At 38.3% G+C, this 13,745-nt stretch overlaps 1 protein-coding gene across 1 annotated transcript in view; it reads right to left on the bottom strand.

Annotated features, from left to right (window-relative positions):
• LOC133989128 (protein kinase C alpha type-like) overlaps positions 1 to 13,745 on the bottom strand; it is a 156,665-nt gene that overhangs the window by 42,088 nt on the left and 100,832 nt on the right. Inside the window, exons 7-14 of the mRNA XM_062428119.1 lie at positions 12,330 to 12,486; positions 11,905 to 12,039; positions 11,027 to 11,120; positions 5,147 to 5,290; positions 4,807 to 4,980; positions 2,739 to 2,830; positions 2,408 to 2,470; positions 1,916 to 2,054 (exon numbers count right to left, since the gene is read on the bottom strand). Of these exons, the coding sequence (XP_062284103.1) occupies positions 1,916 to 2,054; positions 2,408 to 2,470; positions 2,739 to 2,830; positions 4,807 to 4,980; positions 5,147 to 5,290; positions 11,027 to 11,120; positions 11,905 to 12,039; positions 12,330 to 12,486 (998 nt within the window). The remainder of the gene's footprint in view (positions 1 to 1,915; positions 2,055 to 2,407; positions 2,471 to 2,738; positions 2,831 to 4,806; positions 4,981 to 5,146; positions 5,291 to 11,026; positions 11,121 to 11,904; positions 12,040 to 12,329; positions 12,487 to 13,745) is intronic.

The following is a 13,745-nucleotide window of genomic DNA, read 5'->3' on the forward strand; positions in this document are numbered from 1 at the left end:
AAACCCCATCTACTTGTATATGAACTTTATTACTTTTACAATTCCCAAATAGCATGACTTTTGTTTTATTGAGATTTAATGACAATTTGTTTCTATCAAACCATATCTTTATTTTAGACAGCTTTATTGCAAGCATCTCTAGAAGATCTTGTAAATTCCCCCCTGAACAAAGAATATTTGTATCGTCAGCAAATAAAATTAAATATAACTAATTTTAATAACTTCGAAACCCTGCAGATGTCGTTTATGTATAAAATGAACAGTTTTGGACCCAATACTGACCCCTGGGGGACACCACAAGCAATGTCCAAGCATGATGAAGTACAGTCCCCCAACTTCACAAACTGTTTCCTGTTCTGTAAATAACTCTTCACCCAGTGTAAAACTATCCCCCTGATCCCATACCGTTCCAGTTTATTGATTAATATGTCATGATTGATTGTGTCAAAAGCTTTTTTGAGGTCAATGAATATTCCAATTGCGTACAGTTTATGATCTATAGCATTTGCAATTTCCTCAACTGACTCCATTAATGCCAGTGATGTTGAGCTGTTAGATCTGAATCCATATTGACTGTCAGTGAGAATTTTATGTTTATCCAGGAACTTGTCTAATCTATTGTTAAATATTTTTTCTAGAATTTTTGAGAATTGTGGTAGTAAAGAAACAGGCCTGTAGTTTGTGAAGTGGTGTCTATCCCCAGTTTTATACAGCGGCACAACTTTTGCTATTTTCATTTTGTTTGGAAATTTACCGGTTTGGAATGACAAATTACAGATGAAAGTTAATGGCTTTGAAATCCCCTCAATGACTCTTTTTACAATATTCATGTCAATATTATCATAGTCAGTAGATGTTTTATGTTTACAACTTTTTACAATATCAATTATTTCCTTTTCTTCCACTGCTGTGAGGAACATTGAGTTTTGATTCCTATCTATAATACTGTCATTCCAATCCTGAGATGGGCATGGATCTGGGATTTTTTCTGCCAGGTTTGGTCCAACATTTACGAAGAACTTATTAAAACTATTTACAATGTCGTCCATGTTGTCTTTCTTAATGTTGTTATCTATAAAATACTGTGGGTAACATTGTCTAGAGCTATTTTTGATTATATTATTTAATAAATCCTATATTCCTTTAATATTGTTTATATTGTTAATTAATATTCCATGATAGTATTTCTTCCTGCTCGCTCTAATGATATTGGTTAGCTTATTTTTATACTTTTTATATTTAATCTCTGCCTTATAAGGCGGGGTTAGTCCACACTCACTGGGGCTGGACCCAACAATAAACAATTGTAATTGAAATGGTAAATACATGTATTAATGTTTGTCTTTGACCGCTATTTAATTGTCCTTGGACCAACATTTTTAACAGTTGTGCGAGGGACATGGAAAATGCCGTCATGGCTGTGTTATGATTGCCTGAAACAAAACATTACAATGTGTGTGCTACTTTTCAAAGATCACCATATTATATGGTCAGCCAGCAAGGGCAAAAACAAGCTGAACATATACAAGGACAACTTGGCAGGTTATTTAGATTTACTTTGAATTAAATTATTATTGCAGATACTGATTGAAACAGTATTGTCACATTAACAGATGAAGTTTGCTGATGAGAAAATCCATCAGGATATACAGAGACCGCAGCTTGTGCAGGTATGTTTAGGTTAAGTTTGGACTTGCCAGCGGACACACTGGGTGTGCGTCTGACTGGAATGCTTACATCACATTGTGCGTGTATGTGTGTGTGAGCCCATCTGTGTGTGTATCTGTCCTGAGGCTGTGACCTTAATCTGGAGCACAAGGGTGACACAGGCTCAAAACCACAGTGTGACAGTGACAGAAGTGACCTAATGCATCAAAACATGCACAAGCCCACATCTCTCCATGTTCAGCCTTACCTCTGGGGCGATGTAGTCTGGAGTGCCGCAGAAGGTGCGTGTGGTCACTCCCTCCATCATGTTCTCTTTGCACATGCCAAAATCAGCAATCTTAATGTGTCCCTCACAGTCCAGCATTACATTGTCCAACTTCAGATCCCTGAGGAAGTGGACAGACATTCAAAACATCCTTGAAGGTGGTTGCCTTTTTTATTTTCAGCAGCTGAATTTTACTGTTAATGCATATACCCAAACTCTTATATTATTTAGTCCAAACTAACCCCATGCTGCTGCAGCAGAGTGTTAAAGGAGTGTTAGAGGCACTAATAAAACACGGATGCTTCAGAAAAACAAAAACTATATTCATTACAGGATGACAAATTAATTCATGATTTTAGCTGACATTCATATGTCACAACATTTCTGATAATTAATTTAAATGCAGCCTCTGTATTTGAAGAACAGGATGCACTGTACCTGTTGTATTAAGTGTGCAAACTAGTGAATATTCACCTGTAGATGATTCCTTTACTGTGCAGGAAGAAGAGACCAGCAGCGATCTCTGCTGCATAGAACCTGCAATAACAACAACAACACAGATTTAAAACGCAAGGAAACTTAACCATCCAAAAATTCATGAGAGAAATCCCACATGGCCATGTCACTGCTGTACCTGCTGCTTAACTGACAATACATACTGCAATCAATTATGTTGTAATAATGAAGCATGCATGGAAAGAATTTTGGAAGTAAATGAAAATGTAATGTCTATTTAACAGAAGAAAAATTATTTTCTATATAGTAGGATTGCAATGCCAGCTGTGAAAAAGATGCCATGACTTACACTGCCTGAGGTTCCTTGAACTTGCCCACTTGCTGGATATGGTACATGAGGTCTCCACCATTCACATACTCCATGACAAAGTACAGACGATCCTGTGAACATGGAGAGAGAGTTAGAAGTAGTTATGAATAGGCAGGGGTAAAGAAACCCTGCAAAGTTACACAAAAACTGTGAAATTACAAAACATTTCTACATCTTTATTAACCAGCAAAGCCTCTCTGCAGCCTCCCCTAACTTTGCTGTCTGAGTTGTTTCATCGTTCCTGCTACACTTTCCATGACAAGGTGATCTAAAAAGCGCACAACAAAGCGCTTATGGAAAGAAACCTCAACTCAGACATCTGTCAGGAAATATTCTCCTTGACTACTTGTGCTGGTCCCTTATGACAAGTTTGGCCTGACCCTGGTCAAGTTGTGTTTGATGGTCCCTTACAAGCAAGACAAAAGCCAGCCTTCTCAGACTGTAGAGCAACAGACCCGTGCTGACAGCAAAGCTGACCTCCTACCAGGTTTAGCCAAGTGTCACTACCCATGACAAAGCAGATCCAACCCTGGACTCGTGAGGGCCCTGACCCTCGCTGCACTACAATGATAGTCCCTTGAATAAAATGCATGCTACACCTTCTCTCTGTACCTTTTGTGCTTCCTTCTCTCTCATCTTTGTACCTCTCACACTGAACATATCTGTAGTCAATTGTCTACATATCTGTAGTCAACACATAGGTGTTTTAACTCCATAAAGTGTCACAAAAGATGCTTCAACTGTATTTCATCTTAATAGATGCTGACCTGTTATTTTGGCCAAACAAATGCAAAATGTGAAAAAAACGAAACAAAACTGAAAAAAAATCCTCCAAAAACTTGTAGTTTAAATGAGTCTTCAATAATGAAGCTTAAAATAAATCATGAGCTAAACTTTGCACATTTGATGTTCATCCGATGTCCACATACTGTAGTATCTTAGGGATGACTTTTATACATTATACATTATTTTGCTGTCATTTGAACATGTTTTTTACTTTTAAACAAAAAAGATAAAATAATTAAAATACATCCAAGATCTATATCATCACAGAAATAGAATTAAATGTTATTATTGTGCCAAATCCATTTGATGAGGAACCAAACATACGGACAAAAACACACCATAAACCAACAGAATATGAAAAAATGAATGCAAACATTTGAGATGAGCAAACATTTGAACTGCAGTAATGTCATGCCAGGCAAACAGTGTCAAAACTCTGTATTGCTATTTCTAGGAAAATGCTATCTGTGCAAGATTTTGTACATAATAAAAACCTCTGCAAAGACAGTGAAACTAGAGAAAGGCTATAAACATGTGACAGTTAGGTAGTCCCTTTTTAATGTGGGAGACTGAAAATGTGTGTATATTCATGAATATGGTATGAAGCTTCCTATTTTTTCTGTCCCCTGCTAATCTGCTATAGTTCAGCTTGGCTTTTCTGAGAACTGTAACCGCGAATAGACATTAATTTGCCATCCAGCTCAAACCAAGGGCTGAGGTAGATTTTCCAATTTCTTTCACATTCAGACTGACATGTATGTGAGGGCATAAAACCACACATCTGCCTTTCTGTACATGTATATTGGGTGGCGTAGAATTATTAAAAAAACAGCATATTACAGTTTTATCAAACCTTTTCATTTACTAATTCTATAGTGAGCAAGGAACTGAATGCTTCTAAAATTAATGTGTCCTCTTATACTTTCCTCTTTGTGAATGTAAGTCTGTGTTCAAATAGCTACATGTGCTCTCAGGTCATACGGTCTGGTTTTGGCATGACTCAAAGTTTATACACGTGCAAATACAGGCACATGCTTTTGTACACACACACGCACACACACACACACAAACTTCAGCCTTCTAATTGGGTTTTGTTTGTTTCCCCTTTTCTTTTTGTAATTGTACTCGTCATAAACGTCCTCTACTGCTCTCTACAACCCTTTATGACTAAGCTGTTTAGCTAAAAGCTCCTTCATGAATTAATTTGACCTGACCTGAAGTGACTTGCCCTGATGTGTGTCCAGGAGCATTTTTTACCTACCACAGTCTGGAAGCACGAGTGCAGCTGTGTCAGGAACGGCGGCTTTTCCTGTTGGGCCAGGACTCTCTTTTCCACCATAGTACATTCCACGTCATCATCCTGGATCACTACATCCTTCTTCAGGATCTTTATTGCAAACAGCTCTTCAGTGGTCCTCATCTCTGCCAGCATGACCTTCACAGAAACAGACAGAGGGAATGATAAAGGTAGGAAAAGGTCATTTCTATGTACAATATACCATACTTTTCTTGTGCCATCGGTTTTATGCTTTCTATGTTGCCAGTGACACTAAGTATTCTGTTTTTTTAGCAGGAGCACAATAAAAAAGCTTCAAACCTACCTTGCCAAAGCTGCCTTTTCCCAGTACAGCCAGGAAAGAGAAGTCGCTGAGTTTGACCTGGTCCAAGCTGCTGGATGGCAGCTGGCTGGACTGGTCACCATCAGCCTCACTGATCACCTTTTTAGTCGGGCCTAGTTTGGCTTTCTGCATGCAGGGGACAAAGGATGAAGTGTGTAAGAAATACACATCTTAAAATTCAGTTTGATTACAGTAACACACACACACACACACACACACACACACACACACACACACACACACACACACACACACACACACACACACACACACACACACACACACACACACACACACACACACACACACACACACACAATGTAAATCTGCACTGTTTATTTGAGACAAGATACCTAGCTCCTATTTCTTAAATGCAGACCTTGTTTGAAAAGTTATTACATGCATGAAATACATTTAGTAGAAGCTTCTTTGCGGTGGAGTCTTCCTGTAGTTAGATGACTCAACTCACTCACACTGCTCATGTGCTCACTTACCCACTCACAGAAACAATACACTGGTAGGAGGATTCAAAATAAATGGAGTGAAATGAGACTGTCATTGTGGAGCAGATGTGATACACACAATGATGGCTCCTTATAAACAGATTTAAGTAAACCGTCCTGTGGCAAACAAAAAGATACATTTTTATATAGTATTTAATTTAGTTTCTTGTCAAATTAACAACTATCATCTAATAATAGACTTCTTATAACATATACATCTTATAACATATAAATAATTGATTCTGATTTAAATGAATCAAAATAAACCTCATTGTCTATTGCATATTAATGTGATGCACCTGATGGTTTTTTTACATAAAGAACCATCTGAGAGGTCGTCCTTGGAAACTGTTTGGAAAAGGCACTTTAAAAAAAAAAAAAAACTTGTCAGATGATTGGATGAACCATCTGTCTATCACCAGCCATCACTGACACAGCTGGATTCACAAGATCATGACATCATGTATGAAACATCATAAGACACTGATTGGTCTGAAAGACTGGTGGTTTTGACACAAGCGCATAAACTGAAGCCTGACAAGAAGAATTCTCGTATGATTGTGTGATTTCACAAATCCAGCTGCTTTGCAAGGTAACTTCACATATTTTGAAAATGCACCTGCATAACAAGCACAACATGACTTTAATTTATTTGTATTTCTAAAATGTATTTTGAAAACTGGGGGGGGGGGAAATAACCTTCTCCACACTTTCCTTCATGCCAAAATCATGCTTATTCTACCAGTATGGCAAGATGCTTCAGGGAGCTTCTAGAAAACTACAGTGCCCATGTCATTCACCTCTGTAGCAGTCTGAATACCAAACAATAATGAAATACAATTTACATTCCATACATAAATGTCTGTCTGCACAAAAACACAACCATGACCGCCATGTCCAGTTTTCAAACTCAGCCAAGGCCAAACACAGATCCAAACTCATGCTGAACTGATACTGCAGGTGTAATCTATATCCACAGCCTACACAGAGCAACTTGTCCAGTTTTAGCAAGGACAATAACAAGGTCACTTTATAATCATCTTTATATCATTAGAACATCAAAGTGGACTGATTTGGCAATGCTAAACCAAATCTCTTTTATTTTCTTCTTTTTTTATGGCATGACAATTTGTGGCAAATGTAGACCCATTACAGCATTAAAACATTGGGTCATGTGTCACCTTCAGGAATCACTTTAGCATTAATCTAAACCTTAATTCAGTTCATTTCAAACTAATCTGAATAACAACTGGCACAAACAACTTGTGACAAACAATGCTGAGCAGCTTTAGTTTTGTTAATGGAATCTACCACATTCTGCTCTTAATCTGGGAGAGCAGCAGAGAAACACAAAGCAGAGCAGACCACACCAGATCACAGCACACCTGTAAGCTTGAGCTTTTATTGAAAAGAGCCTGGCCGAACCAGGTGAGCAGAAGCCTTACGTCCTTTCTCTCAGACGCACCTGATCAGAGTGTTCCTTAGGTGCTTGGTCCTGAAACCGCAAGGAGAAGGAAGCCAAAATGGCCAATGCACTTAGTACACTTGGGTATAGGTGTGAGCCACAACAGCTGACTAAACCAAGACACTTAAATGCGAAAAGATAGTTGAGGGCCAAAACACTGAGTCCACCTCATACACACAGACAAACACAAAGAATATCAATTAAGATTTAGTAATCATATCATAACTATAAAGCTTGAGCGTCAGCCTTTGATCCAGTGATTGTTGGTTTCAATCCACAGGTAGTTAAAATGTCATTTTATATATTTACAGTTTTGACAGTTGCAATAATCTGCTGTTACGTACAAACTCTCAGTGTGGCAAAATCACAGAAAGAACAAAGAGCCAATATAAATAAGTGAAAATGACCTGACCTCTTTTATTTTCCTGATGAAGCAAAACCACATGTACCCTTTAACATTTTACATGCCAAATAAAACCAGTTGAATATCACCATGAAGATGTAAAAAAAAAAAAAAAAACAGAATACAGAACAACCACAGATTAAAAATAACTGCTAATGCCAGGAAAGTTTAAAGTTGGAGTAAAAATCAAAGCTTTAATAAAGAAGAATCGGGGCAACAATATTTGGGTGAAATAAATGATTTGTGTTACCATGTAACAACACTAGTGAAGGCCTTGTGAATTGCTACACACACACACACACACACACACACACACACACACACACACACACACACACACACAGAACACAATTTCTCATTATGCTTTATGCTGGTCTCACAATATATTTCAGCTCTATGCTGACATCTAGTGGTCACACTTGATTTTGTTTCAAACCAAATATTCTGCGAGGGTGCAACATTTTTGCAGTCCATTATTATTATATTAGTAACACCTGAATATGAAGACTGATTAGACCTTACAAAGAGATGCCGGCAGGTAGAGGAAGTAGAACATATGACAAATAAAGCTTATGCAGGTTCTAAGATGAGAGTGATTAATGGCCACGTGCTGTACTCCCAGGTTACACCTGTATTGATGATGTAAGTACACAAGACATAGACAGGCAGGGTGATCCACAGACAAGACATATACAGACATACAGACTACAAAGACATACATGCAGACAAATGTAGCTATGAGCTGTGAGCAGTACGGCATCAGGATTTACTAACAATCCTCTGACAGACTCGGAGGAAGCAGTGAAGACAAAGACGTTTTCTGTACTCAAGGTTTTCCATTTACATAATTTGAAGAAATTACATTTAATCCAAACCTTCCTTCCCCTTTTCTGGATTTGTGCTGAAATTTCCACAGTCCTTTATGGTACAAAAGGGAGCAGGGACTAGACCTTGATTTATTGGAGGAGTGTCAGTTTACCTATATATATTTATGTCAATTTCTATACCAACCCCACATCCAGAACAAATTGTTAGTAAATTGGATCTATTTGCAGTAGCATGGAACCACATACAAATGATCAGACATGAGGAGGAGTGAAGGAACATGTCACCACAACAACAGGTGAGGAGAGGAGAGGAGAGGAGAGGAGAGGAGAGGAGAGGAGAGGAGAGGAGAGGAGAGGAGAGGAGAGGAGAGGAGAGGAGAGGAGAGGAGAGGAGAGGAGAGGAGAGGAGAGGAGAGGAGAGGAGAGGAGAGGGCTACCTTTAGATTAAAGTTAATTTGGCAGTCCTGAGAGCAGGGGCAAGAAGGGGAGAGAGGAAGAGAGAAACTCTTGCATTAAATATGACAACGTGACACGGGATGAAGAAGCATTTGTACAATAAGTCTCACCAAACACACAGGAGGGAGCAGGAAGCTAAGGGAAAAAAGGAAGAGAATCACAGAGGGGTTTATGAAGAGGAAAAAGGAGACACAGAAGTATTCTCCAGGCCAGAGAGTTACAGATAGATACAATTAAGTCAAGTGGACGAACGATTTTGGGACCTCAAGATGCAAAAACATTGAAAAGTGGTGCACATTTGTACTGTGAGTCTTGCTGACCTGTTACCATGACAACCACATGCAGACAGGTGATAGGAGATTAGACTCTTCTTTTATTTGTATACACTCCTATTCTTCACCTAATTTCTCAGTCTTCCTTCATCCTTACATGAACCTCACCTTCTGTATGAAGAGCCAAAATGACCTGTTGTCATGTGATCACTGCTTTAAGCATTAAGTTGAAAAAGTGTTTACAGCACAAGGCTACCTGACAAAAAGGTTTGTTTAAAGTGGTAAAATACATATATTTTTATGTACATATTTTTGCATTATTTTCATTTATGCACAAAAAAACCCCTGTTTAAATTCTGCTTTGAATTCATAGAATAGCAACAGTACAGGACACAAATGAAGAGGGGTCACAAAAAAATATTTTTATCATAATAATTACCAAAAAACATAAACTCTCTGCAAATTAGTGTTGTGTTTCAATTCCAGCAATGACCTTTCACACATTCTGGATTTTCAATCTTTATCATTTTTTCCCACAATTCTCTACTTGTAGCACAAATGTCATGAAAAATAACCTTAAAAAGTCTCGTCCAGAGACCTGGGCTCCTGCTGAGAGGTTCAACAATATGGCAGACAATGAGAAGGCCACAGGCAGACAATCTCAGCAGGCCGGACACACCGACACAATAAATTGGATGACAGAAAAGAGCACACAGTTGTGTCTAAAAGTAGTGTTGAACAATATGTGAATGCATGTATGCGTGTGTGTGTGTGTGTGTGTGTGTGTGTGTGTGTGTGTGTGTGTGTGTGTGTGTGTGTGTGTGTGTGTGTGTGTGTGTGTGTGTGTGTGTGTGTGTGTGTGTGTGTGTGTTTGGGTGGTGTAACAGAGTTTGTTATTTAATTCTTATTTTTGACATTGATACTGATCATACAAATCTCTATTTACATAATTATTGGAAAGTTGCTATGATCATTATGAAAAATAAATTCTATTGTTCTATTGATCATGTCGAATAACTATTGAGTTATATAAAATTAAGAAGAAAAACTTTACATTAATGGGTAGAGAATAATCACATGTTAATGATTATTATGATGATTAAGTTTACAATCATCGGACATCATACAGTGCAGCAAGTGATTGTTATCAAGTTAAAACCTCAAATTTATCCTAACATACTGTAGTTGCTGTTCAACAAACACTTGAAAATTATTATTAAAGGAAACTACTTTCTTGCATACTGAAAGTTTGCACGGCTAAAATTAAATCTTCAAAGGCTTGCAGTACAAGAGCTGTTATTGATAGATTAATTCATTGACATTTAACCATAAACAACTTCACTGTTTTGTTTAAGTCTCACTGAATTTTATGTTATTAAGCACAAAATGGGTGAAACAACTGTCTCAGGCAATAAGTCTGAACTGCACTGATGATACAGACTCACTCTTAATGTAATGTGTAGAAGATGTCTCTGTAGATTAAAACATAGCTGTCTGTGTTAAAAAAAAGCACAGCACACACAACACACAGGTTCATAGTAGAAGTGAACTCTCCAGCGCAAAGTAACCATAAGCTTAGAAGGGTTTTGAAAACAGCAGATGACACACTGTCATTATAGAAGAGCATATGACCATTCGATATAATTTCCAAATTTTAGAGGACATGTAAACGTAACAGTGAGAGTGACCACTATATATTTTTCATGTTACACAGCAGAAAAGTCTCTTAGACAGCCAGTTGTGACCAGGGAAATAAAAACATTTCCACTGAGCTAAAAGAAAGTCGAACAAAATAATAAGCACTGAGAAACTGTAGACATTATGGTGATATTGTCCAGACTCTGTGTTGTACCGACTCTAGACAAGACAATTCAATAAGTCAAAGTCAACAAACATCAAGCTGGCAATAACTTGCACTGGAAGTTACAATCCTCACCTCAAATTTCTGCCTCAGTTCTTCATTCCCGTCATCCTCCTCTGAGATGGGAACATTGTAGTACTCCCCCTCCTCCTGGCAAAGTAATTTATACCTGAAAAGGGAGAGACAGGAAGACAAGGAAGAGGGAGGGAGAAAAAAAATTAAAATCCGGATGGATACATAAGGACACACAGAAAAGCAAATGTTACGATATTAGTTTGTCTGCCTTCCCTTCTCCTATGATTAGTCTACCCCTATAACTGACCTTAATCTACTGGGCCTGGAAACAGCTCATGTTAAACCAATGGTCTCTTTGCCTTTGGTGTATTTGTACTTTTAGCACAAATTGTGACACACATCTCAGAGCAGACACACAAAAAAAAGTTGTAAATTGGATACATGAAAAATGGATATCTCTTGCTCCTTTGGGACAAACCTGTTGGCACTGCAGCTTCAAGTGGCCATCAATCATTACAGCAGAAATTGTTGCCCACAGCAAAATCCCAAACCTAGCTTACTGTTTACCTCAGAGGATCCTGTGTTTGAGGGAACCCGTGATGTAAGCTGTGATTTATTGTAGTTTATTAGGTGTAAAAGACAAAGGAGGTCAAGTTTACACATGGACAACATTAATATGTTGATACTATTAGTTTCTATTGCTGTCTGAGAGTGTTTTTGCTATCTATGTGTGTATGTGACTAATGTGGTCATCTTCAATTTAATTGGCTGTGGTGTATTTAAAATTAATGTAAATTACCTGACAGACCCATTGACATAATTTAAAGAAATAATAACCAGGTGAACTTGGAAACTTCAGTCTATAGTTAAAATCATACTGTGTAATATCCAACAATACATAAAAAACAATGACATCATTTGAATAAAGTGAGCATTACCAGCCACAGACTGGAGCCTTTATGAGCTCTGACACGCCAAAGGAAAGGGCTCCCATGAAGTCATTCCTGGTTGTCCGGTCCCAGTCCCACACCTCCACTGACAGCCTGCGGTCCTTATCTGTAGGCCTGAGCTTGCTATACAACACACAGGTACACATAATGATTATGCTTAGTTCTATGGTCAGATTTTAGTCAGAAAGCAACATCTACAAAAAAATATTATTACTACAGGTGGAAGCAGTTTTAGTTACAGCAACAGTATCAGTAGAGGTAGAAGCATAAGTATTAGTAGCATTATTTTAGCATTAGAACGTATGACAGTACTACTACTAAGTTTTTCTACTACATACATCACATTAATAATCATGTCACATTGTAAAATATCCATTGTATAACATGTAGATTAAATCAGCTCATTTACTCACAAGTTAAAGCTTTCATTCCACACAGGGTTGAGGTTGGAGCGGATGGTTTTGGTCTTCTGCTTGGTCTCATTTTTGGGATCTGGTATGAGCTTGAGCTTGACATATGGATCAGACAGGCCATTGGGGTCCATGGGTATCATGTTTTTGCCTTCAGACACTGAGGAAAATAAGAAAATGTCAATTTACCTCTAAAAACACAGGTGAACTATAGAATTTGTGTGAAAGCTTTTGAATAATTGAGTGTCACTAATTCAAATGAAGCAGAATGGTCTCAGCACACCTTAAAAACATAAAAAGCTGCTAGCTACCCTACTAATAAGTGATGGATTTTATTAAATGTGCCTTGTATATCAGCTAAATGAATACACTGCCTTTTATCTACACTGAATATTCATTCATATTCAGTTTGGTTTCTACAGTGCTCAGGAAAACAGATGCTTTATTTAAAGCAGCAGGTGAACATCAATAGAACAAATTACAGGTGCTCAAGATCAAGCAGCATATCACAGCCTGAGAGGATTGTTACTGGCACCAAGCCATAAAGGGAGCAAACTCAGGAAGTGATGTGGAAACAGTGATTCAAAATTGCAGGCTGTGTCATGCTTAAGTAGGTAAAGGCTCTCCTCTTTTCCTCCTGTATTTAGCTAACCCTAACCCTCAGTAAACAAGGGCACACCAGGGACATTAGCACTCCATTAGCCCTGAGCATTGGAGCACTGCCAGACAGTACAGTGCGCACACACACGCACATACACACATCCCTGCCCACAGTCAGGCGTACACACAGTTACACACTTTGTTTATCGACATACGACGCACCCAGTGTCCCCGCAGGGACAGAATGAATGCCAGCCTTGCTCGGCTAAACCTCGGCCAACGGAGACCTAGAAATCTCTCCATGTGGTCCTGTCAGTCACACTACAATGGTGGCACAAGTGGTGACAGTCCAAACTGACCTTTGACCTGGAGAGGAAGGCACTATGCCAGTGCATTAAGACTGCATGAGATGGCTGCTAAACCACCTGTCTTAGTTGGAATACCCTGAATGAGATACAGTATTGATGGGATTAAGAGGGATAAACAGACAAAATCAATGAGGGATTGTCACCACCAAGTTAATACAGCAACTGTTGTAAATGGCAAAGAGAAATACACTGAGATACTCTTGGAATATTGTCACGAAAGCCACAACAATGGTTCTCTTTCTAACAGGGTATCCTCAAAGTTATACAATACAGGGCAAGATAAATGTTCACACTAATTTTTAGTTTATAATATGATGCTATTCTATTATTTGAGTCACTAGGAAAACATTATTTTTTTTCCCTCCTCCCCCTATGGTCGCACCAATAGCATCAGATGACTATTTGATAAGCCAGTAGTAAATAATTTCCAATTGTTTGCTTTTATTCTCAG

The sequence above is a fragment of the Scomber scombrus genome, chromosome 2 (genome assembly GCF_963691925.1).
Source record: "Scomber scombrus chromosome 2, fScoSco1.1, whole genome shotgun sequence".
Classification (NCBI taxonomy): Eukaryota; Metazoa; Chordata; class Actinopteri; order Scombriformes; family Scombridae; genus Scomber; species Scomber scombrus.